At 48.0% G+C, this 24,264-nt stretch overlaps 1 protein-coding gene across 2 annotated transcripts in view; it reads right to left on the bottom strand.

Annotated features, from left to right (window-relative positions):
• Positions 1-24,264, bottom strand: part of WNT7B (Wnt family member 7B) — a 565,101-nt gene that overhangs the window by 442,057 nt on the left and 98,780 nt on the right. The window contains exon 1 of one of the 2 annotated variants that reach the window (XM_085652418.1): positions 7,241-11,467. The exons of the other annotated variant lie outside the window; for it this stretch is intronic. Coding sequence (XP_085508544.1) covers positions 7,241-7,362 — 122 coding nt within the window. The 5' untranslated portion in view covers positions 7,363-11,467. Of the gene's footprint in view, positions 1-7,240; positions 11,468-24,264 lie in introns of those variants that run through there. 2 annotated transcript variants of the gene reach the window in all.

Raw genomic sequence — 24,264 nt, 5'->3', positions numbered from 1 at the left:
GCCAGGCGACGCTCCTGTGGCCCTTCGGTCACCCGACCGCCATGTCCGGCGGGGACAGGGTGTGGAAGCCGCGCTTTGTACATCTAGCTGCTCAGGCGTTCGCGCCGCATTTCTCAGATCACACGTTTGAGGCTGTAGCTGTGAGCGGTGCACTTTCATAACCTTTCGTTTCTGTCAGAAGGCGACTTTCAAGAAGCCGAACGCTTGCCCGCCTCCACTTCCTGTCTCACCTCTGAAACAGGAGTGGGAAACCTGCCCCCTTTGACACCCGGCTCTCATTCCTGCCCTCCTGGCCTCTCCCGCTTTCCCTACCTAACTGTGTCCCGCCTGCCTCGCTACTCCCCCTCCCTCTTGACATTTCACCTGTAGCCACACTACGGGCCGTCCTACCACCGGTTGTTCTACTCTTGCCTTCCCTGTCGCTACACCTCAAGCCTTCTCCCATCCCTGCACCTCCCGCTCCTGCTCTGCCCCTTCTGCCTCACCCCGGCTGCTTCACCCACCCAGCCTCTGCCACCTCTACCTCTCGCTGCTTCACCCACCCAGCCTCTTCCAGCTGTGCCTCTCTCTGCTTCTCCCATCCGCCTCTGCCAGCTGTGCCTCTGGCTGCTTCACCCACCCAGCCTCTGCCACCTCTACCTCTCACTGCTTCACCCACCCACCCAGCCACTGCCACCTCTACCTCTCGCTGCTTCACCCCCTGCCTCTGCCACCTCTGCCTCTCGCTGCTTCACCCACCCAGCCTCTGCCAGCTGTGCCTCTCGCTGCTTCACCCACCCCGCCTCTGCCAGCTGTGCCTCTGGCTGCTTCACCCACCCAGCCTCTGCCACCTCTACCTCTCACTGCTTCACCCACCCAGCCACTGCCACCTCTACCTCTCGCTGCTTCACCCCCTGCCTCTGCCACCTCTGCCTCTCGCTGCTTCACCCACCCAGCCTCTGCCAGCTGTGCCTCTCGCTGCTTCACCCACCCCGCCTCTGCCAGATGTGCCTCTCGCTGCTTCACCACCCTGCCTCTGCCAGCTGTGTCTCTCGCTGCTTCACCCACCCAGCCTCTGCCAGCTGTGCCTCTCTGCTGCTTCACCCACCTTGCCTCTGCCAAATCTGCCTCTCACTGCTTCACCCACCCAGCGTCTGCCACCTCTACCTCTCGCTGCTTCACCCACCCAGTCTCTGCCACCTCTGCCTCTTGCTGCTTCACCCACCCAGCCTCTGCCAGCTGTGCCCCTCGCTGCTTCACCCACCCAGCCTCTGCCAGCTGTGCCTCTCTGCTGCTTCACCCACCCAGCCTCTGCCACCTCTACCTCTCGCTGCTTCACCCACCTAGTCTCTTCCACCTCTACCTCTCGCTGCTTCACCCACCCCGCCTCTGCCAGATGTGCCACTCGCTGCTCCACCCACCCAGCCTCTGCCAGCTGTGCCTCTCTGCTGCTTCACCCACCCTGCCTCTGCCAAATCTGCCTCTCACAGCTTCACCTACACTGCCTCTGCCAGCTGTGCCATTCACTGCTTCACACACCTCACCCGCCTCTCCTCTGCCAAATCTGCCTCTCTGCTGCTTCACCCACCCTGCCTCTGCCAGCTGTGCCCCACTTCCGATTTACCCACCCTGCCTCTGCCAGCTCTGCCCCACCTCTGATTTACCCACCCAGCCTCTGCCAGCTCTGCCCCCCGCCACTTCACACACCAAGCCTCTGCCAGCTGTGACCCTCGCTGCTTCACCCACCCTGCCTTTCATACTCTTGTCCTCCCAGGTCCGGTTCCTGTCCCGCGTCTGTCCCCCGTCCCTGCCACCCCTGCAAGCCTCGATGCTGCCTCTTATGCCAGTCTCAGCCACCGATTTCCCACTTATGGCGGTGCCACACTTCCTCTTCTGCCTCTACCCCCTGCCACTCCCTGCCCCCACCGCGTCAGCGTAAATGCCCCCTCGGCTTCACACCACCCTGCAGTTCCCCCCGGCGCACCGGCTTCGGGTTTGCATCCTCTGTTATCGCTCTCCAGCCTTCTCTGTCCGCTCTTCCTCTTCACACCTCCACTGCCTCTCACTGCCCTTGTCTTTCACTCCCGTGTTTCACGCCACCCGCCATGCACCTCCCAGCCCCTCGCTCCCCCCCCCCCCACCCCCTCTGCTTCCCTCTCTTGTGTGTCTCGGTTATTCAAGGCATGCCTTTGCTTTTCACTTCACTGCCCCACGACACGACCTATGCCTTTCACTCCCTTTTCTTCACTACCCTACCTATCACAGCCTCTCATGGCCATATCCACCACTGCCTTGTCTCACACTCCACTGCACAATTGGTCAATGCCCTACTGCACATCCCCTTCCTAGCACATCCCTGATTCACTCCCCCACTCGTCACTGCCATGCCTCTCACTCCACTGCCTTTCACTGTCCCTCCCATCACTGCTCTGTTCTTCCCTGCCCTGATGCACACCCCCTTCCTCTGACCCTCTCCTTATTCACTCTCCCACTCATCACTGCCGTGCCTCACTCCACTGCCTTTTACTGTCCTGTCCATAACTGCCCTATTCGACACTGCCCTGCTGTGCATCCCCTAATTCTACCCCTTTCACTCCCTTATTCTTCACTTCAATGCCTTGCACTGCCCTGATTGGCACCCTACTGCCCTGCTAGTCATTGCTCTGCTGAACATTCCCTACCCGTCACTCCCTTTCTCGTCCTTCCCCTGCCCATCACAACCCTGTGTTTCACTGCCCGATGTCTCACTGCCCTGTGTGTCACACCCTTTCCCGCCAGGACACTGCCTTTCACTCCGTTGCCCCAGTCCCTGTCCCTCGCCCCTCACTGGCGTAACGAACCTTGAGGGGGCCTCCCTGCAAGGCACCTGGGGGCCCCCAGCCCTGTAGCCAGAGAGCTGTGCTGAGGGGGCCCCCTGGAGCTTGGGGCCCCCCTGCACCGCTGGGGCTGCGGGCCTGACTTAAAAGCCCCTGTCGCCCCTGCCCGTCAATGCGTTGCCTAGAACTGCCCTGGCTCAATCACCCGCCTTTCCATCTCCTGCATCACAATGCTCTACTTCTCACTGTCATGCACTAGCCTCTCACTGCCATGCCCCTACCTCTCAATGCCATACTCCAACCTCTCACTGCCATGCCCCTACCTCTCACTGCCATGCCCCTACCTCTCACTGCCATGCCCTTACCTCTCACTGCCATGCCTCTAGCCCTACCTCTCCTTGCCATGCCTTTACCTCTCACTGCCATGCTTCTCACATCCATGCCACTACCTCTCACTGCCATGCCCTTACATCTCACTGCCATGCCCCTACCTCTCACTGCCATGCCCCTACCTCGCACTGCCATGCTCTACCTCTCACTGCCATACTCTAACCTCTCACTGCCATGCCACTACCTCTCACCTGTCATGCCCTTACATCTCACTGCCATGTCCTTACATCTCACTGCCATGCTCTTATCTCTCACTGCCATGCCCCTAACTCTCATTGCCATGCCCTTACCTCTCAATGCCACGCCCCTACCTCTCACTGTCATACTCTAACCTCTCAGTGCCATGCCCCTACCTCTCACTGCCATGCCCTTACCTCTCACTGCCATGCCCTTACATCTCACTGCCATGCCTCTACCTCTCACTACCATGCCCTTACCTCCCACTGCCATGTAATTATCTCTGACTGCCATACCCCTACCTCTCACTGCCATGCCCTTACCTCTCACTGCCATACCCCTACCTCTCACTGCCATGCCCTTACCTCTCACTGCCATGCCTCTACCCCTACCTCTCCTTGCCATGCCCTTACCTCTCACTGCCATGCTTCTCACAGCCATGCCACTACCTCTCACTGCCATGCCCTTACATCTCACTGCCATGCCCCTACCTCTCACTGCCATGCCCCTACCTCACACTGCCATGCTCTACCTCTCACTGCCATACTCTAACCTCTCACTGCCATGCCACTACCTCTCACTGTCATGCCCTTACATCTCACTGCCATGTCCTTACATCTCACTGCCATGCTCTTATCTCTCACTGCCATGCCCCTAACTCTCACTGCCATGCCCTTACCTCTCAATGCCATTCCCTTCATCTCACAGCCATGCTGCTACCTCTCACTACCATGCCCTTACCTCCCACTGCCATGTAATTATCTCTCACTACCATACCCCTACCTCTCACTGCCATGCCCTTACCTCTCACTGCCACACCCCTACCTCTCACTGCCATGCCCTTACCTCTCACTGCCATGCCCTTACATCTCACTGCCATGCCTCTACCTCTCACTACCATGCCCTTACCTCCCACTGCCATGTAATTATCTCTGACTGCCATACCCCTACCTCTCACTGCCATGCCCTTACCTCTCACTGCCATACCCCTACCTCTCACTGCCATGCCCTTACCTCTCACTGCCATGCCTCTACCCCTACCTCTCCTTGCCATGCCCTTACCTCTCACTGCCATGCTTCTCACAGCCATGCCACTACCTCTCACTGCCATGCCCTTACATCTCACTGCCATGCCCCTACCTCTCACTGCCATGCCCCTACCTCGCACTGCCATGCTCTACCTCTGACTGCCATACTCTAACCTCTCACTGCCATGCCACTACCTCTCCCTGTCATGCCCTTACATCTCACTGCCATGTCCTTACATCTCACTGCCATGCTCTTATCTCTCACTGCCATGCCCCTAACTCTCACTGCCATGCCCTTACCTCTCAATGCCATGCCCTTCATCTCACAGCCATGCCGCTACCTCTCACTACCATGCCCTTACCTCCCACTGCCATGTAATTATCTCTCACTACCATACCCCTACCTCTCACTGCCATGCCCTTACCTCTCACTGCCACACCCCTACCTCTCACTGCCATGCCCTTACCTCTCACTGCCATGCCTCTACCCCACCTCTCCTTGCCATGCCCTTACCTCTCACTGCCATGCTTCTCACAGCCATGACCTTACGTCTCACTGCCAAGCCCTTACCTTTCACTACCATGCCCTTACCTCTCACTGGCATGCCTCTACCTCCCACTGCCATGCCACTACCTCTCACTGCCATGCCTTTACCTCTCACTGCCATGCCTATAACTCCCAGTGACATGCCACTACCTCTCAACGCCATGCCCCTACCTCTCACTGGCATGCCTTACCTCCCACTGCCATGCCCTTACCTCCCAGTGCCATGCCCCTACCTCTCACTGCCATGCCCTTACCTCTCACTGCCATTCTCTAACTCTCACAGCTATACCATTACCTCTCACTGCCATGCCCCAAAATGCTCGCTCCCGTGCATCCCACCCCATGTACCTCAGTGCCCCATCCCTCACAGTCTATCCATTACTACTCTGCCGATCACTGTCCTAGTCTTCACTGCTCCAACCCTCACCACCATGCCCCCACTGCCTCACCTCTCACACCTCTGCAGTCCCGCCGCCCCATACTGCCCTGCCTCTCTCACTCCTGACTTCCTGGGTCTTTACCCCACAAACTTTACTGCCTTTGGCTTCTCTGACCTCGTTTTGCTGTACCCCTCTCCCTCAATATCACCGACCCTTTGGCTTTCACTGCCCTGTCCTTCACACCCCTGCTTATCACTCGTCTGACCCTCACAGCCCTACCCGTCACTCCTGTGCCCTCACTAACCTGCCCTCACTCGAGGGACATGACTCCTTTGCTTCTCAGTTCCCTGCCATGCCCTTACCTCTCAGTGCCATGCCCTTACCTCTCACTGTCATGCCCCTACTGCCATTCCCCTACCTCTCACTGCCATACCCCTACCTCACACTGTCATGCACATACATCTCACTGCCGGGTTCTACCTCTCACCGCTATGCTCTCCTTTCACTACCATGCACATACATCTCACTGCCGGGTTCTACCTCTCACCGCTATGCTCTCCTTTCACTGCCATGCCCCTAACTCGCACTGCTATGCCCCTACCTCTCACTGCCATGCCCATACTTCTCATTGCCACGCTCAACCTGTCACTGCCATGCCCTTACGTCTCACGGCCATGCTCTAACTCTGCCATGCCCTTACCTCTCACTGCCACACCCTTACCTCTCACTTCCATGCCCTTACCTCTCACTGCCATGCCCTTGCCCCTCACTGCCATGCCTCTACCTCCCAGTGCCATGCCACTACCTCTCACTGCCATACCCTTACCTCTCACTGCCATACCCTTACCTCTCACTGCCATACCTCTACCTCCAAGTGCCATGCCCCTACCTCCCACTGCCATGCCCTTACCTCTCACTGCCATGCCCCAAAATGCTCGCTCCCGTGCATCCCACCCCATGCACCTCACTGCCCCGTCCCTCACAGTCTATCCATTACTACTATGCCGATCACTGTCCTAGTCTTCACTGCTCCATCCCTTGCCGCCATGCCCCCACTGCCTCACCACTCACGCCTCTGTAGCCCCCACCCCTCCCCCACTGCCCTGCCTCTCCCTCTCCTAACCTCCTGGGTCTTTACCCCACGAACTTTACTGCCGTTGGCTCCTCTGACACCATTTTGCCGTACCTCTCCTCCACTCTCCCCCATTGCCTCCGACCTTTTGGCTTTCACTGCCCTGTCCTTCACACCCCTGCTCCTCACTCGTCTGACCCTCACTGCCCTACTCGTCACTCCTGTGCCCTCACTAACCTGCCCTCACTCGAGGGACATGACTGCCGTGCTTCTCACTTCCGCGCTCCTCGGTGTCTGTCTCTCGCTGCCCTGCCCCTCTCTGCCCTGCCACTCGCTTCCCTGCCACTCACTGCCCTGCTTCTGGCTCCCATAACTCCCCACTCTCCTGTCCCTTTCATACTTCCCATCTCCCTGCCTCTTTTTACTGCCCCTTACGAACCTGCCTCATTTCCCTGTCCTTCGATGCTCTGGCCTGCCTCTGCCTGCAATGTAGTAGCTCACTGCCATGCCTCTTACGCCTGCCCCACTCGCTTGCCCCCTCACTGCCCTGTTTCTCACTGTCCGTCTCGTGTTAACCTACCATTCCTGTTCCCACGTCTACCAAGAACTTCCGTGCTTCCCTCACTCCCACTTTTCTCCACTTTACCACTGCCCCATATGTAGCGCCACTGCCCCGTACACCTTCTAGATTAGCGAGTCAGTCAACCCTGCCTCCCCCTCCCTGCCTCCACCATCTGCCGTGTGCCACTCTCCTCCCCACGCCTGCCCCACTGGCTTTCATCATCTCGCCCCATGACGCGCATCCCACCCCAGCCCCCGCAGAGAGTAGAAAAGTGCCGCGGGGTACTCACAGGTAGCTGCCGCTGGTGAGGATGAGAAAGATCTGCGGGTAGTAGACCGACAGCACCACACTGCGCGAGGAGAAGAGAATCATGGCTGCCTCCCGCGCGCACACGCTGCCTTCTGGACTCATCCGTCAAGAGCCACTTCCATCAGCCAGCAAAAAACAATATCGCTCTGAGGGTGGGAGCGCCGGGCTCCCGGCGACCCCCAGATCAGTGTCCGCTCGGTGTCAACCGGCTTTTGAGGGGTGTTGGGGAGCTGTCATTCACCCGCGGGTGGCACAGGTCTCCTGGCAATCCTCATTGACTTGATCTGGTTGTAATCTTGGGATCTAGCCCCGGTGGGGTGTGAAAGTTGCAGTCCACTGAAGCGATTAGGCCTGTCCGCTGTGGTTAGGTGCTGAATTCCTCATCCCCCTCTCCCAGGGGTGTGAATCGCTCGATTTCCTCTAGCTAAGTGCTGCATTTTCCAAAGCCCTCTCTGGCTGAGTGCTAGATTCCTCAAGCACCCTTGGTGGATTCCACAAGCTCCCTTGGCTAGGTGATGGATTGCTCAAGATCCTTAAGCTGGGTGCTGGATTCCTCAAGATCCTTAAACTGGGTGCTGGGCACCTCATGAACCTCTGTCTGGGTGCTAGATTCCGCTGGCTGGGTGCTAGATTCCCCTGGCTGGGTGCTAGATTCCTCTGGCTGGGTGCTAGATTCCTCTGGCTGGGTGCTAGATTCCTCTGGCTGGGTGCTAGATTCCGCTGGCTGGGTGCTAGATTCCGCTGGCTGGGTGCTAGATTCCCCTGGCTGGGTGCTAGATTCCTCTGTCTGGGTGCTAGATTCCGCTGGCTGGGTGCTAGATTCCCCTGGCTGGGTGCTAGATTCCCCTGGCTGGGTGCTAGATTCCTCTGGCTGGGTGCTAGATTCCTCTGGCTGGGTGCTAGATTCCTCTGGCTGGGGGCTAGATTCTTCAACCACCTCAAGCTGGCTGCTGGGTTCCTTACGCCCCCCACGGTGGGTGCTAGATTCCTTAAAGACCTCTGGTAGGATGCTGAATTCCTTAACACCTACTGTCTGGATGGTGGAGTCTTTGCTCCCTCTGTATGAGATGTGAACTACTCTGGCACCTCGAGCTAGGTGCCAGGATGCTCAATCACCCTCTAGTTGAGTGATAACAATTCTCAGCCCTTCTGTTTGAGTGCCAGAACCATCACATCCCCGTCCAGGCGGTGGAAGTATCTCTTCCCTCTATCTGGCTGCTGACTGCTCAGCTCCTCTCTCACAAGGGGTTTGCGGTTTCACTCCCGTTGACTGGGTGGTGAAGCTCTGTCCTTCTAGTTAGAGACGTCAACCCCCCTCTTCACCCTTCGGCTGCCTCGCCCAGCACCCTTCCCCTACCCTTCCTTCAGGTTCCTGAATTCCTCAGTCCCCTCTCTTTGGGTGCTGAAACCCTCCCTCTATCTAGGCGAGGGATTAGTCAACCACCCGTGGGTGCTTGCTGCATTACTCGAGCACCTCAGTGTAGGTGGTGGATCCCAATCTCTTTTAGCTGGTCACTGGATTCTTCACTCTGCTCTGAGTCTGCGATCCCTCAGTCAACCCTAGATGGGTTTTGGATTCCTCATTCTCTCCTAGCTGAGGGCTGCTTTCCCGTCAGTTCTGTCCTAGAGCAAGAACCCTAACTATCCAGCAATATCAGTCCAGCTCAGTAAATGCTGAAGCACTGCAAACCCTACCAGGGTGAACGACGAACCATGGCCACCCTTCCCTGGTTAGCCGCTAGGGCACTGTCAATCTCCTTTGGATGAGTGCCGAAGTCCTTTGAGTCCCCCTTTGACCGGTGTTGAAGGTCTGTCAGTCCTCATCCAGAAGTTCCTTGAAACCCAGCTCGAGTGCGATTGGTGCTGAACTCTTGTTGTTACTCTTTTGAAGAGTGCCAAGGCATTGCCAATCCACCTAAATGTGTGTTGAAATCTTGTGATCCTCCCTTGATAGACACTGATGGCCTGTGAATCCTCCTTTGACACTTGTGGATCCTCATTTGATACACACTGGCATCCTGGTAATCCTTTTTAGTTGTGTGCTACAGTATTGCGATTCGTTTGATGGATCCTGCGGTCCTGTGAATCCTCCTTTGACCCGCGCTGATGGCCTTTAATGCTTTTTAGATGTGCGCTACAGTATGGCGAATCCTCCTTTGATGGAGACTGACGTCATGTGGATCCTCATTTGATACGCATTGGCATCCTGGTAATCCCTTTTAGTTGTGTGCTACAGTATTGCGATTCGTTTGATGGATCCTGCGGTCCTGTGAATCCTCCTTTGATGCGCAGTGGCCTGTGAATCCTCCTTTGAAGTGTGCTGACGTTCTGTGAATCCTTCTTGATGCACAGTGAAGACCTATGGATCCTCTTTTAATAGGCACTGAAGTCTCTGAATCCTCCTTTGACTGACGTCCTGTGAATCCTCTTTGATACAAGCTGAAGTCCGTGAATCCTCTGTTGATGTGCACTGAGTCCTCTTTGATAGCTGCTGGAGTTCCTTTAGTCCCACTTCGATGGCTGCTACAGTTCCCTGCAGCCTTCTTTGATGGGTATGAGGGCTCCAGTAAACTCCATTTTAAGGATGCTAGAGTCCATTTATTTTGATGCGTGCTGGAGTTTCTTTAGCTACCCCTTTAATGGGTCCATGGGGTTCTTTAAGCCCCTTTGCTGGGTGAGTGGGTTACTTTAATCCCCGGTTGCTGGATGATGAATTTCCTTTAGTTGCATTCGATGCATGCTAAGTGTTTGTCAGGCCTCTTTTGATGGATGCAGCAATCCTATCAGTGCTCCTCCGATGGGCACCAGAGTCCACCCAGCCTCTATTTGCTGTGCTGGAGGGCCCTTGGATGTGTGCCTGGGGTTCTTTAATCTTCGTTTGACGGGGCCTCACTTCCCTTTGATTGGGGTGTGTGGGTTTCTTCAATACTAGTTTGATGGGTGCTGAAATTCCCTTTGATGTGTGCCCAGGCTCCGTTAATCCTCATTCGATGGGTGCTGAGCTTTCCCTTGATCAGTGCGCGCGATCCTTCAATCAAAGTTACTGAATGGGTGCTGCTAAAGTTCCCTTTGAATGGAGTGTGAGAGGTTCCTTAATCCTTGTTTGATAGGTGCCTAGGCTCCTGGGTTCCTCAATGCTCTTTTGACAGGTGCAGAAGTTCCCTTTGACCTTGAGTGAGATTCTTTAATCCTCCTTTGATGGGTGCTGACGTTCCATCTCATCAATGGGTGGGTTCCTTTAATGATATTTCAGTGAGTGCTGAAGCTCCCTTTGATTGGAGAGAGGAAGTTCCTTTAATCCTAGATCAATGAGTGCTGGCGCTCCCTTTGAATCGAGAGAGGAAGTTCCTTTAATCCTAGATCAATGAGTGCTGGCGCTCCCTTTGATTGGAGAGGGAGTTCCTTAAATCCTAGATCAATGAGTGCTGGAGCTCCCTTTGGTTGGAGAGAGGGAGTTCCTTTAATCCTAGATCAATGAGTGCTGAAGCTCCCTTTGATTGCAGAGAGGGAGTTCCTGTAATGCTCTTTTGATGGACTGTAACTCTCTTTGATTGGAGTGTGTGAGTTTCCTTAATGCTCGTTTGATGGACTGAAGCTCCCTTTGATGGGAGAGAGGGAGTTCCTTTAATGCTCGTTTGATGGGTGCTGAAGCTCCCTTTGATTGCAGAGAGGGAGTTCCTGTAATGCTCTTTTGATGGACTGTAACTCTCTTTGATTGGAGTGTGTGAGTTTCCTTAATGCTCGTTTGATGGAATAAAGCTCCCTTTGATGGGAGAGAGGGAGTTCTTTAATGCTCGTTTGATGGACTGAAGCTCCCTTTAATGGGAGAGAGGGAGTTCCTTTAATACTCGTTTGATGGGTGCTGAAGCTCCCTTTGATTGCAGAGAGGGAGTTTCGTCAAGGCTCGTTTGCAGGGCGGAAGTTCCTTTTGAGGGGTACCCGGGTTCCTTCGAGGCTCGCGCTGAAGTTCCGTTAAACCTGCTCTTCTGGGCTCTGCCGTCCTCCCGGGGCACCTTTGATGGGCGCCGCCTCCGCGCTGGCCGCTGTCCCCGCAGGCTCCGCTTCAGGAGGGCTGCTGCTGGTCTTATTCCCTGCTTGAAGTGGATGATGCCGGAGCTCGCGGTCCCAACTCCCCGGGCAGAGGCTCCTTGTTGCCTTTGGCTTCTGCTCCAGCTGCATTTGCTGCCGGGTCTGCTCCTGGCGCGGGGGCGCTGCCTGTCATGTCTCGGTGGTCGGAGCTCTAACGCCGCGGCTGCTCGGGTAGGAATGAGGATGCTGTGGAGAGATGCGGATGGCAGTGCGCGCCCCTCTCTCTGTGCCGGACCCAGGGCTGCCATTGGGCATCGCCTGCTGTAATCCGCCTCCTCGGGCGCAGACAATAGCCTGACTCTGATCTGCGCTGCACATCTGCGCTCGGCTCCGGGGCCGGCAGCGGCGGCATTTTGTTACAGAACTTGTATGAGTTCACATGAAACTCAGCTACCGGTTTAAACCAGCAGTGCTACCCGGGTAAGCAGCGCGTGCAGAGCGACCTCCAGGTCTATGCAGCCCTCTTGTCAATCAAGCCTTACACCATCGCCTCTGGTCATGTGTTTTTTTATTGAATCCAAATATAATTTCTAAATTAATTTGTTGGCGGGAACATATTTGCTTCTATGCTAGCCAGAACCAACAATTTCTCTTTTATATAGGCCGTTTTTAAATTTTGAAGTTATACAGTATCTCACGCCATTTAAAAAAAGTAAGGAAAGCTATGTTGTAGGTATTCGCCGCCTCTTTCTGCTCAAGTAAGCATCTGTATAGTCTATATACAGAGGGTAATATGCTATTCATGACCTTTCATGAGTGTGGGGAGTGGTATCATGAACCACTCAAGGCTTCCTCCCTCCTGTGAGTCATGGCCCCTTCCTACACTCAATAGTAGTAATAAATAGCCTATTTTGCTCTGCACAGCTGCATTGATAGTATACAGAAATATATCTATAATACATGTTTGACTAGTTTTAGTGCACAAAAATGCAGTGGGATTAAAAATCCATACTTTACAGCATACCACGAAACATTGAGCTATTTCATGGCCCCCGGCAAAATACGGATTTCATTATCTTAATGATAGCCCCCCAAGCCTGTCTGCAGAGCTTTACTATTATCGGGACTACTAGGATTATTTGGCACGGATGGCCAAATTATGCCCCACATTTTTCTAAATCATGCAGGAAAAATGCAAATTATGCAGCACATTCTTTGGCAGCATTATTTTGATCCATGTATGCTAGAAATAAGTTTTTGTGAAATCTGTAAATTTTGCAAACTATGTGGAAATTTATGTTGCAAATGCAGTAAATCCATACTTATTTGGTAAATGCTGCAGCCACAGAATCACATAAATCATCTGGTACTCACTGTTGTCCATTGTTTTATCAATAATTTATCAATGAACAATAAATCTAATTATTCTAATTCAAACGAGTGTCCTTTGCTAACTACATTTTGAAAATGCAGTTTTTTAAATCTAACTACCACAAAATATACATATAACAAAAAAAAATACAAAATAATGTAGCATGTGTAATATGGTCTGATATTGCCATCTTGGGGTTCTGGTGACATTTCACAGCAGCCATTTTGTGAACAGCAAATAACTGTCCCTGGTGTAGCAGGACAGTATGTGTTTATGTTTAACTTTGAATCTAAGTACATTTTACATGACAGTAACCCTTACAAAAACAACATAGTGCTATGGAAGCGGTACATAGATAACATCCTGATCATTTGGGAGGGGGATAGTACATTGATGATGCCATTTCTGGACTGGATTACCAGTTGTTATAACAACCTCAAGTTCACGCATACCATAAACGGCAAATCTATCACATTTTTTAATGTGACTATCCTCGCAGAACAGAGCAAACTACAGACAAAAATATATTTTAAAAAGACAGACAAGAACACATAATAACATTTGACAGTTTCCATCCAAGAACTTTGAGGGAGAATTTAACTTACGGTCAATTTTTAAGACTAAGGACGAACTGTAGCAAATCCACTGACTTGAATCTAACAAGCCAAATCCCTCACGGAAAAGTTATTGGCGTATGACTATCCAGACAGGATTATAAAAACAAACTGCAAACAAGCCCAGAATCAAAACAAGGAAGCCCTATTAGAGAACCACACTCACACAGACACTACAATCCCTCTTATATGTGTAACTACCTTCAACACTATATTTAACCAAGTTAAGAAGATGATCGATAAAGACTGGTACATTCTACAGAGAGGGAAGCCTAAATGGGAGAAACTATTGTTTTCCTTCAAAAGAGCAAGAAGTCTGAAAGACAACTTGGTGTCCACCCACCCCAAAAGATGTATAGAAGCACGGACTATGGTCCTCAACAACTGGGGCCTTCCAGATGTAGTGGGACACTATGCATACAGCAACTGCAATGTTTGTGATTATCTTCCACGACAAAAACACTAAGGGCCTGATTCTGATGCAGTTAGGAAAGCCTCCTAACGGCATTTGCTCTGTCCAAATCGGATCGGGAACGTGTCTTTCCGACCGACTCGGAAAGGTTGCCGACCAACCGAGTATGATGCGAGTTAGGCGTTAGGAATATCCCAATCCCAACCCAATGGCATTTGGAATGACTGAGCCGTACGGAGCAGTATCTTACGTCTCTACGGGCCAAGTTTCCGAACGACCGAGTACGATGCTGGATTTAGACAGCCTTTCTGAATCGTGCCGTCCGACTCGAACCGGCAGTCGGAATCAGACGTTGGGGGCCTTTAGTGGGCCCCCTGCACCAAGAGCCTTTCTAATCGGGTCCGTGGGGGTACCCATGGGTCCCACCTTACCAGCCATGCACAGTGTGGCAGGCACCAGGGGGTGCCCGCCACAGGGTGCCCCATTTTCCCCAGCCAGCCCTTTCTTAAATGGGAGCCTATGCATTCGTTCAGAACAAAGGCTCCCATTGAAGCCAATGGGAGTCCAATCAAATCATATCTAAAAGCATATATGAAATGTTTACCTTTTTTTAGTGTATGTGTTAAATCTTTAGTAGTTATCAATGTTATTTTTACATTTTGCGTTTTTTAGTTCCGTAGCGGGTTGTGAGTTTATAGGGGAATAGGGTGGAAAGTAATTTAATTATAATAATTAATGAGTATTTTGTATTTACTAATATTTACTTAATTGAGATTTTATAGTGTTAATTGTAGGAAGTAATGTATTATTAATTATTAATTGGTTGTTAATTAATATTAATTAATTAATTGGTAAATAATTATGGTAATTGTGTCATTTTCTTAGGTGTGGGTTGTGGGGTTTATAGGGGTAAAGGGTGAAAAGCAATTTATTTTCAATGAATTAATAAGTTGTTAATATTAATTAATTGAAAATCAAATATGGAAATTGTGTATTTAATTTTAGGTGCAGGTTTTGGGGTATATAGGGGTAAAGGGTGGGAAGTAATTTATGTTTAATTAATTAATAATTCGTTGTTAATAATAATTGAAAATTAAAGATGGAAATTGTGTAATTAATTTTAGGTTTGGGTTGTGGGGTTCATAGGGGTAAAGGGTGGGAAGTAATTTATGTTTAATTAATAATTAGTTGCTCATTAATAATAATTAATTGATATTTAATTATGGTAATTGTTTCTTTTTTGTGTGGGTTTTCATTTTATAGGGTTACAGAGTGAGGAGTACATTCATTTTACGTACTTTATAATTAGTTGTTAAATACTATTACTTTTTTAATTGAAAATATGTTTTAATTGTGTAATACATTTCTTTACAGGTGAATTTTAGTTGTGGGTTGTGGAGATTGTAGGGGTAAAGTGTGGGAAGTTAATTAGTTTTTATGAGTTTTAATTTGTTTTTTAATTAATAATATTTCCTTAATTGGTAATTAATTATGTTAATTATGGAAGTACATTTTCTAAAAAAAATTAGATGTGGGTTGTGGATTGTGTGGTGTTATAGGGTAGGAAATAAAAAACGAAATTTATGTAATAATTAATGTTTTTGTTTCTAAATATTTGTTTTACAATTATGTTTTATTTCATGTAATATAATATTTATAGGTATTTGTCGTATGTATTTAACATTCTAATATGTTTTATTTTTTAATATTAAATATATTTGTATTTAAATTTGTAACATATTTATATTTTTTTAGATTTATTTTCAAAAATATTTTTGTTGTGGTTAATATTTTGTTTGTTTTTAATTTTGAACTGACTGGAGTGGGAATATTAATTGTTACCCCTCTTTAATCTAACACTTTTCCTACTGTTGCACTGATTAGAGTGGGAATAGTAATTTTTATATCGACACTATCCAACACTTTTCCTACTGTTGAACTCACTGGAGTGGGAATAGCAATTTTTACCCCTTTGCTACCCAACACTTTTCCTACTGTTGCACTGACTGAAGTGGGAATAGTAAATTGCATTCCTCAGCTATCAAATGCTTTCCCTACCATTGCATTCACTGGAGTAGGAATAGTAATTTTTACCCCTTCGTTATCCAACACTTTCACCTACTGTTGCACTCCTTGGAGTGGGAATTGTAAATGTTATCCCTCAGCTATCCAACACTTTCATCACTGTTGCACTCACTGGAGTGGGAATAGTAATTTTTACCCCTCTGCTATCCAACACTTTCCCTACTGTTGCACTCATTGGAGTGGGAAAAGTAATTTTTACCCCTTTGCTATCCAACACTTTCCCTACTTTTGCACTGACTGGAGTGGAAAATTAAATTGTAAAGATTTTTTTTATAGTTTAATGTTTAATTTATAATAGAATGCTTTTTTATTTGATTTTATGTTATATATATATATCACCATATATCACCAAAGAGAAGGTTCCTTCTGGAATCAAGCATGTCGTCAGGTAGTGCGCAGAGCCGGCGGACCCACAGCCGGACAAAATCGTCCAGGGAAAGTTCAGTGAAGCGCACACTCAAAATGGTATTCTGCTCATGCAAAAAACTTTATTCCTTAGTTGCAACGCTATTCGACAGTAGCAGGAACGGACCACTCAGCGTTGTTAATTTCAAAAAGTGCTTTTATTTAGGCTTTATTCAAAAATAAAAAAATTCACAAGGCATCCGCCTTGCATCCATGACACGTTTTTACCGTTTCTACCGTTTCAAAGCGGTCTTGATCACATAACAGCCCTGCATTGTTTACCCTTTATATCATACCAAAAATACCACGTGCACTTCCATTTCATCATCATGGAAACAGACTATCAAGGTCCTTACATTGAAAACATATGTATTAGTACATAGCCAATCATAAGGGATCATAAAAATACCGTAAAATTGATAAAAGTATAAAATGATCATGTTTACAAAAAGACCTCTAATCCATTGGATTGATCAACTTAGATTTTTAAAAATCACAGTATATTACTGATGTAAACATTGATCATGGCTAAGTAATTAGCAAAATCGTCATGCTCAGAATAATCTTCCTATATCGTTTATGTGATCCCTCCAACATGAGCAACACCAGCAATACATTCACTCAGGTTATACTCGTATTTATCAAAAATTACGGACAGTCTGTGGATGATCATTCGGATCTTTTAATTCTATGCGGCTACACTTTGTTTCATTACAATGTTGCCCCTTAAAAAGTGATATGTGCGTCTCTTAAAGTGCTATGTGCGCCTAGTTGCACAGTCCCTGTAAAGTGCAAAGTGATTGAAAAGTGCTAATGTGCAACAAAAGTGCTAATGTTACTAATTAACCCTATTTTTTACCACATGAAGCCTCATGCTGGTAATATTCCGACAGTGCACACTGCTCGTGGTGATGTATCATCAAAGTGTCATAGTGCAAGTGCAAGGTGAAATCTATCATTGCCGAGTTTTCCCAAGCAGGTAGAGAAATATTTAATATCATTAAAGAACATCACAGAAGTGTACTCTAAGCATTGGATAATTTAATAAGGAATATAAAACCACTATTACAATTACGACTTGCAGCTCAAACTCATTAAAAGCTCTTAAATTAGTTAATAAAATACCATTATAAAAAGTTGTGGAGATCCTCACTGGTATTCAACCCAATCGGTATCTTGGTATCTAGTTCTACTATAAATTCCAATTCCAATTGCCTCAATAGCCTTTCCCTATTGCCTCCTCTTTTTAATGTAGGAACAGCTCTGATCACAAAATATTTAAGCTCCCTTATGTTCTGATGTACTAGTTTGAAATGCCTAGCCACCGGGTAGCTGGGATCGGAGTTGACTATAGCTCTTATGTGTTGAAGGATTCTATTGTAAACTTGGAGTTTGGTGCTTCCCACATATTTTAGACCACAGGGGCAGTCTAGTACATACACTGTGAAATCCGTACTGCAAGTGTAGTGCCCTTTCATTTTGAAGGGCCTGTTAGAAAATGCAGTCGTGTAGTTTGACATGTTGGCTCCAAATTTACAGGCTCTGCAGGAACTGCATTTAAAAAAAAATCAATTTTTGGTTGACAACCAGATAAGAGCTGGACTGAGATACTAATGACTAGTGAATCTCTCATCAATGGAGAAGGCTTGTCAGTAAGGATCTGGCTCAATGTAATATTGTTCAAGACTATAGGCCATTGGGTATTAATGATTTTTCCGATCTTCCCTTCTTGTTTGCTATAAGTCGTAATCATTCTGATCTCATGTGGTGTCTCCCATGTGCTCAGAGATGGTTTACTGCCAGCGTCCCTCATACTATTCTCATTGAAAAGACTGACCTCTCTTGGTTGGGCATTGGTTTTAAGTATGCCTCTGTATAAGTCTTTGATGTTGTACCCCCGTGCAATGAATCTGTCTGTTTCTTCTTTTGGAATCATTTTCGGAGCTGCAGATTCTGCGTATTCTTAAATATTCCCCATAGGGGATGCTCCGAATTAAATGTCTGGGGTGTGCACTCTTCGCATGAATAATTGTGTTTCCTGCTTTGATCCTTCTGTGTAACTTAGTTTATACCATCTCTTTATCTATATACACTTGCACATCTAGAAACTCAATAGACTTATTGCTGATCTGGGCTGTAAGCTTGAAATTTAAATGATTTGCATTAATCATTTCCACAAAAGCCTCAACACTTTCTACCGAGGCCTTACACACTATGCAAACATAGTCTCCACCATCTCATCACATGTGATTCCCACAACCGATTGAAATGTGTTTTGAGGACCTGATCCTCACACCAGCCCACGTGAAGACACGCGTAGCTAGGGGAGAAGCAGGCCCCCATGGCTACTCTCCTCATCTGTTGGTAAACATCTTTGTTGAACATAAGATAGTTGTTTATTAAACATAATCATTCGAATAAACATTTTATTATGCTCATACAAGCCTATCGATCTTTTATCGAGGAAATATTTCACAGCTCTTAAGCCATCACTGTGGTTGATGCTGGTGTATAAGGATGTGATATCCATCACTATAAAGAGGAGATCCTTATACCACTTCATATTAGGTATTTTTCTTAAAAAGTTCCCTGTGTGTGTCCTTAATGTAAGATGGTGATTCGGCTACAAAGTCTTGCAGAAAATAATCCACATATTTGGATATGGGTTCAAATAGGCTTTTCCTGGCAGAAATGATCAGTCGCCCAGGAACCAGCAAGGTTCCCTTATGTACCTTGGGAATAACATATAACACTGGTGTTATAGGGAACTCCATATATATTTTAATTTATTTGTACATTTTTGAATAATTTTAAAATTATAAAATAAATTAAAATTAATAGTTTATTAATTGTTTTAAATTAAATATATATATTCATTATTATGTAAGTGTGTCTAACCTTCTTTAACTACGTTTTTTTGTTTACATGTTTATTAAATCGAATTAACTTTTTTTAAATTAATTTGATTATTTAATATATTTAATATTTATTAATTTATTTTATATATATATATATATATATATATATAGAAACATCTATATTTTGTACAACTATATTTTTGATATCGATATTTTTTTTCTCGATATTTTTGTATTTACCTGTTTAATTATAGGAAGTCGATATTTTTGCATTCTATATTTTTACCTCGATATTTTTACATCTAAATTTTTGAGGTCAATATTCTGTCAGTGAACCGAAATGAGGTGGGTCATTATTATCGAACAACTGGATGGTAACACCAACAAGCCTGAAAATTCACTGTTCGAGAAATAGCAGCAGTGGATTTACCATTTGTCTATGCACAAAACAGGCTTAAACCATAATATACCATGGAACACCATCCAACTATAATTTGGTCACCGCATACAGTAGACTTATGATTAGTTAGACCTATCACTTCAGGAGGTTCACCGATATTAGCATACCTGGGGTATGATTACTAACACTGCCACCCAGAGACAAGCTATGGGCATCCAGATCTAGAAGTAGCTATGCCAGCGTAATTCCAACTATTCCTCACACTATACCTATGACTAATGAAACAATTTCCTGAAGATAGACTGATCTGGATATATTAACACTAAGCCTGGGCAGAGTTCAGAAGAATTTCCCCGAAAACCCTGCTGAATTCCACGGAGTTCCGCCTGCAGGTGAAGTCTTGCTCAGTCCCCCCCCCCCCCCCAACCTCCCTGAGCTCAATGGGGAGTGTCAGCAGCACTGAGCAGAATATCTCAGCAGCATACAACCATTCTGCATGCCCGTGAAGAGGTCAGGTGCAACAACAGGTCACACTAATGACTAGACACAAGTCAGTAACAGGCAACTGCAAGTGAAGTCACATAAATTAAGTATAATAAGTATACTGTACTCGCCCCAAAGTATGCGCGCACCGCTGCATACTGTGCTTTATATCATGTCACTGTTCCAGTTTCACAAAGGGTTAATCAGTAACCACCTCAGCTGGCCCGCGGTATTTAATTTTCTGCAGCCGCTGCAGGCGGCTTGGGATTGGGATGACCCACCTCGGGGGTCTTGCTGGACTTCAGTGTGGCTGACCAGGCATGGTTGGGGTTCCTGCTGGCAGTGGCACAGTATTGGGATATACTGCACCTTGCACCCTTACTCTGGCAGGTGGCTGCGCAGCCTTTGACACCTCCATGCCATCCCGCAATACCCCATTTTCGGTGGGGAGCAGAGAGATTAATGGGAGGGAGGAGGCCATAGGTGCTCGCTCTGATGACGTGCTCGACGTGTGGCTCTTGGTGTCAGAGCACGTTAGTGAAGCTGCTGAGCCTTTTCCTTTAGCTTGCACTGCAGTTGCCATGCCTTTACTCATGGGGGTGAGCAGTCAACGTGCCATGGCCTGTGAGCAGGTAAAAAAAAAAAACTCTGTTCCGCCGACGGTTGGCAGAGTTTGCTGAACTCTGCGCTCCAAGCGGAGTGCGGAGTTGCAAACACTCCAACAAATACGCTGGCGGAGCAAAGTTTGCTGCCCACCACTGTTCCCTGTAACCTGCACGCATGCGTGCCCGCGCACCTATTTGAATCAGAGCGTGCAGTGTCTTCTTTGCAGCGCACACACACCACAAGAGGCAGGTATTCATGTTAATCGCAGCACTGTGATTAACATGAATACTTGAAGAAAAGCAGACAATCTGGCCCCCTCCGCGCTCTATTAAGAAAACTCATGCAGCAAGCCTAAAATCACGACGTGTGCTTTCACAATCATTTACATATATTAGTGATTGTGAAAGCAGACGTCGTGCTGTTGGGATTGCTGCATGCTTTTTCTTAACGGAGCGCTTCAGTTTGTGTGCCTTTTTGAAAGTTTTCAAGTTAAATGCAGCCCGAGTGTAAGCATATCGGGCCCTGCAATTAACATGAAAACTTTCAAAAAGATATGCAATCTGGCGTGGTCCATTAACAAAAGGCAGGCAACAAGCCTAACAGCACAACGTGTGCTTTCACAATCACTAACATGTATTAATGATTGTGAAAGCAGACGTCGTGCTGTTTGGCTTGCTGCATGCTTTTTCTTAACAGAGTGCGGCAGTTTGTGTGCCTTTTTGAAAGTTTTCATGTTAAATTCAGCCCCGAGTGTAAGCATGTCGGGCCCTGCAATTAACATGAAAACTTTCAAAAAGGCATGCAATCTGCCGCACTTTATTAACCAAAGGCAGGCAACAAGCCTAACGGCACAACGTGTGCTTTCACAATCCCCAATATGTATTAGGGATTGTGCAAGCACACGTTGTGCTGATAAGCTTGCTGTGTGCCTTTTGATGATAGATAGGGTAACTGGAATTTTAAAGCCAAAAACTGGGAAATTTCACACAAACAGAAAAGGGACTACACATAGCTGCCAAGGTTTCAGATTGCTACATGTGACATTTTCAAAATTTCAGTGCAATTATGAGTGCATTTCAATGACTACGAGTGACGCTTTCTTGAGAACAAAATCAGCCTGGCTCTACCCGTTACACCAGAACCCCATTCCCAATATGAACCAACCTGCCCCACCCAGTGCATTCAAACACCATATTCACATCCGCAGTGTTCAGCTCACCTGTGCCAAGCAAGACTCGGGCCAGGTTGAGATGGGGCTAGGGGTCATTGGCGTTGCTTTGCTGATTATTGCAGGAGAGAGGCCGGGCCTGGCCTGGTTTGGCCTTTCAGGACTGGCCTCAGATTTTTCGGTGCTCTGTAATGGGTATTACATACAGCCTTTGGTCTGTGTTATCGGAGAGGGGCTGCTGCCTGTGTGTCCTAGGGGCTGCACTGAGCCCAGGTCCTAACGTAAACTGCAATGGGTAGCCCTAAGTCTCAGCTCGCTCTCACCCGGGCCGTGATGCTGACCCTGGTGCCTGTACACTGTAACTGTGTCACGCGATTGAAATGGGACATGTGGTGAACGGCCGTTCAATCAACAACTTAACATCATTCGGCAAAATTAACCTGTCTGAGAAGCTGCAGGGTACTGAGGAAATGAGCAGATAAGATTTTAATTACATTATTTCATATAGCCATCCTGGGCTGCGCCACACTTTCTCAGTTTCCAACACAGTCTACCAAGGCGTGGCATGGCAGGCTGTACAGGGAAAAGCATTCATACGTGAGCTTTGTTTATTTAAATACCACAGTGCTGGGATAGTTTTAGCACGCTCCTCGGTGTGCACCGCCTGAGTTACGGCTGACATCCTTAGGCTGCTACGAAACCATGCATGGTATGCGTATGGATGGGCAGAGTTTACTATCAACATACCGGACTCAAGGCTAGTTGCACCCCGGGGTCTCACCTGTGACTTTTGAAGATGCCCGCGACAACTTCCCCTGCGCAGGTCAGGCTGCGGGCAGATGTCACAGTCCAGGACGCGACAACTCGTGCAGGCTGTCTGCTAAACATGAAGTAGCACCACTCCCGCAGCGGCTGCAGTCTGGGTCGGGTTGTGGACAGCCATAGGCATATTAGGGCCACGCGGGTCGGCACAACAATGCGCGGTTCCCACTGCCAATTGTAAACTGACAGCCGTGCCACACACTCGCACAGCAGGCGGCAGGGCGCCTATAGCTAGGAGTGTAATCAGTCTTAGTCTGTCGGACATTGGGCGCAGGGTAAATCAAGCAGACACTGATTCGCTCGTGTTGTCACGTGAGGTCAGTGAAGCTGAATGCTGCGCCAGCCCAATATGGGTGAAATTGTTACACTGTAGCCCCTAAAGCCAGCCCAAAGCTAGCTGAGCCAACCCCCAAGTCGGCACAAGCAGGCCTGTCCGCACTGTGCCAGCTTTCTGTAAGTGGTGCTATTTACCAGCTGGTACTGGGCTTGACATCGGAGGAGGATTTATAAATGCTTGACTTTGCATTGCAGTGCGGTGAAGTGGACCAGCACACTAAAATGCGTTAGTCTAACACTGATGCGTGGTACTTGGAGGGCTGCAAAAGGCATGCAAGAAATGCAGCAGGAGATAAAACTCGTAGAAGGAATGTTCTGTAGCTGGCTAAGGATAGGACACAACAGTGCATTTTCAAAGATTCCATTGTGGTGCAATCTTGAATAACACAGACACCTCTCAGGGGTTAAGCATTCTTACTTGACAAGTGATAGTAAGGGACACATTGTTACATTAAAGACTTTTAATGGAGAATATGCTTTTTAATACTGTATCTTTTTTATATTTGTTGTATGTTGCAAACCTGCCTTAAGACCCTTCATGTGGTGCTGTTTTTGTAGAAATACACTTTCTTTTCACTTTATTAAGCAAATGTTTGAGTGATATTTGCACTGATATTTGTCGCTGAACCCACGCACGCGGTTGGGTTCTTGGCGCACATAGCCTTGGCTGCAGCGCACAGAGACCTTATACTGCCGCACACAAAGAAAAAAATTAGAGGGAACATTGCTGCCCACCCCTAATTAACACTTGCCCTCTAATAGATATCCTTTGCGCTGTATTCAGGATCACTAGTTTTTACATATATAACTTTGGCGATAAGTGTTATGACAATAGGGTTTAAAAAACTTCTTTTCATACCTTTGCAGATAAGTGTTATAACATTTGAGGTTAAACACCCTATTTTATACACAGTCTTTGCCTATGACACTGCCTGTCAATGAACCCAAGGTGCACACTATTTAAAGAGATGCTTGCACTCCCATAGTAGATATAAGAAACTTGCTGAACGATGGACAAGGCAGTGGGTTTAAAGAATTAAGGGAGTCATTACGATGGCGGATGGACTTTAGTCTGTCCACCATCATCATGGGAATTGGGACCAGCCACCTATATGGCGGCGGTCCCGCACTTGGAATTACAATGCAACCGCCACTGTGGCAGTCGCATTGGGCATGTTTACCATTGCGATGGGTGCTGCAGGCTGCAGCACCCGCCGCAATGGCAAAAAAGCAAGTTTTGCATTTCCCTGCACTATTTGGCAGGAACCAAGCGGTGCCTGCCACATGGCGCAGGGAAATGTTGGGGGCACCGTAGGTGCCCCCCAAGGGCAAAACTGGAGTGCCCCTGCTAAAGGGGGGCTCACTACAGGCCCCCAAAGTCAATCCCGCCAGCCTTTGAATGGCGGTTGAACCG

This window comes from Triturus cristatus, chromosome 4_1 (genome assembly GCF_964204655.1).
Source record: "Triturus cristatus chromosome 4_1, aTriCri1.1, whole genome shotgun sequence".
NCBI lineage: Eukaryota > Metazoa > Chordata > Amphibia > Caudata > Salamandridae > Triturus > Triturus cristatus.
This window is presented reverse-complemented; position numbering and strand designations above follow the sequence as displayed.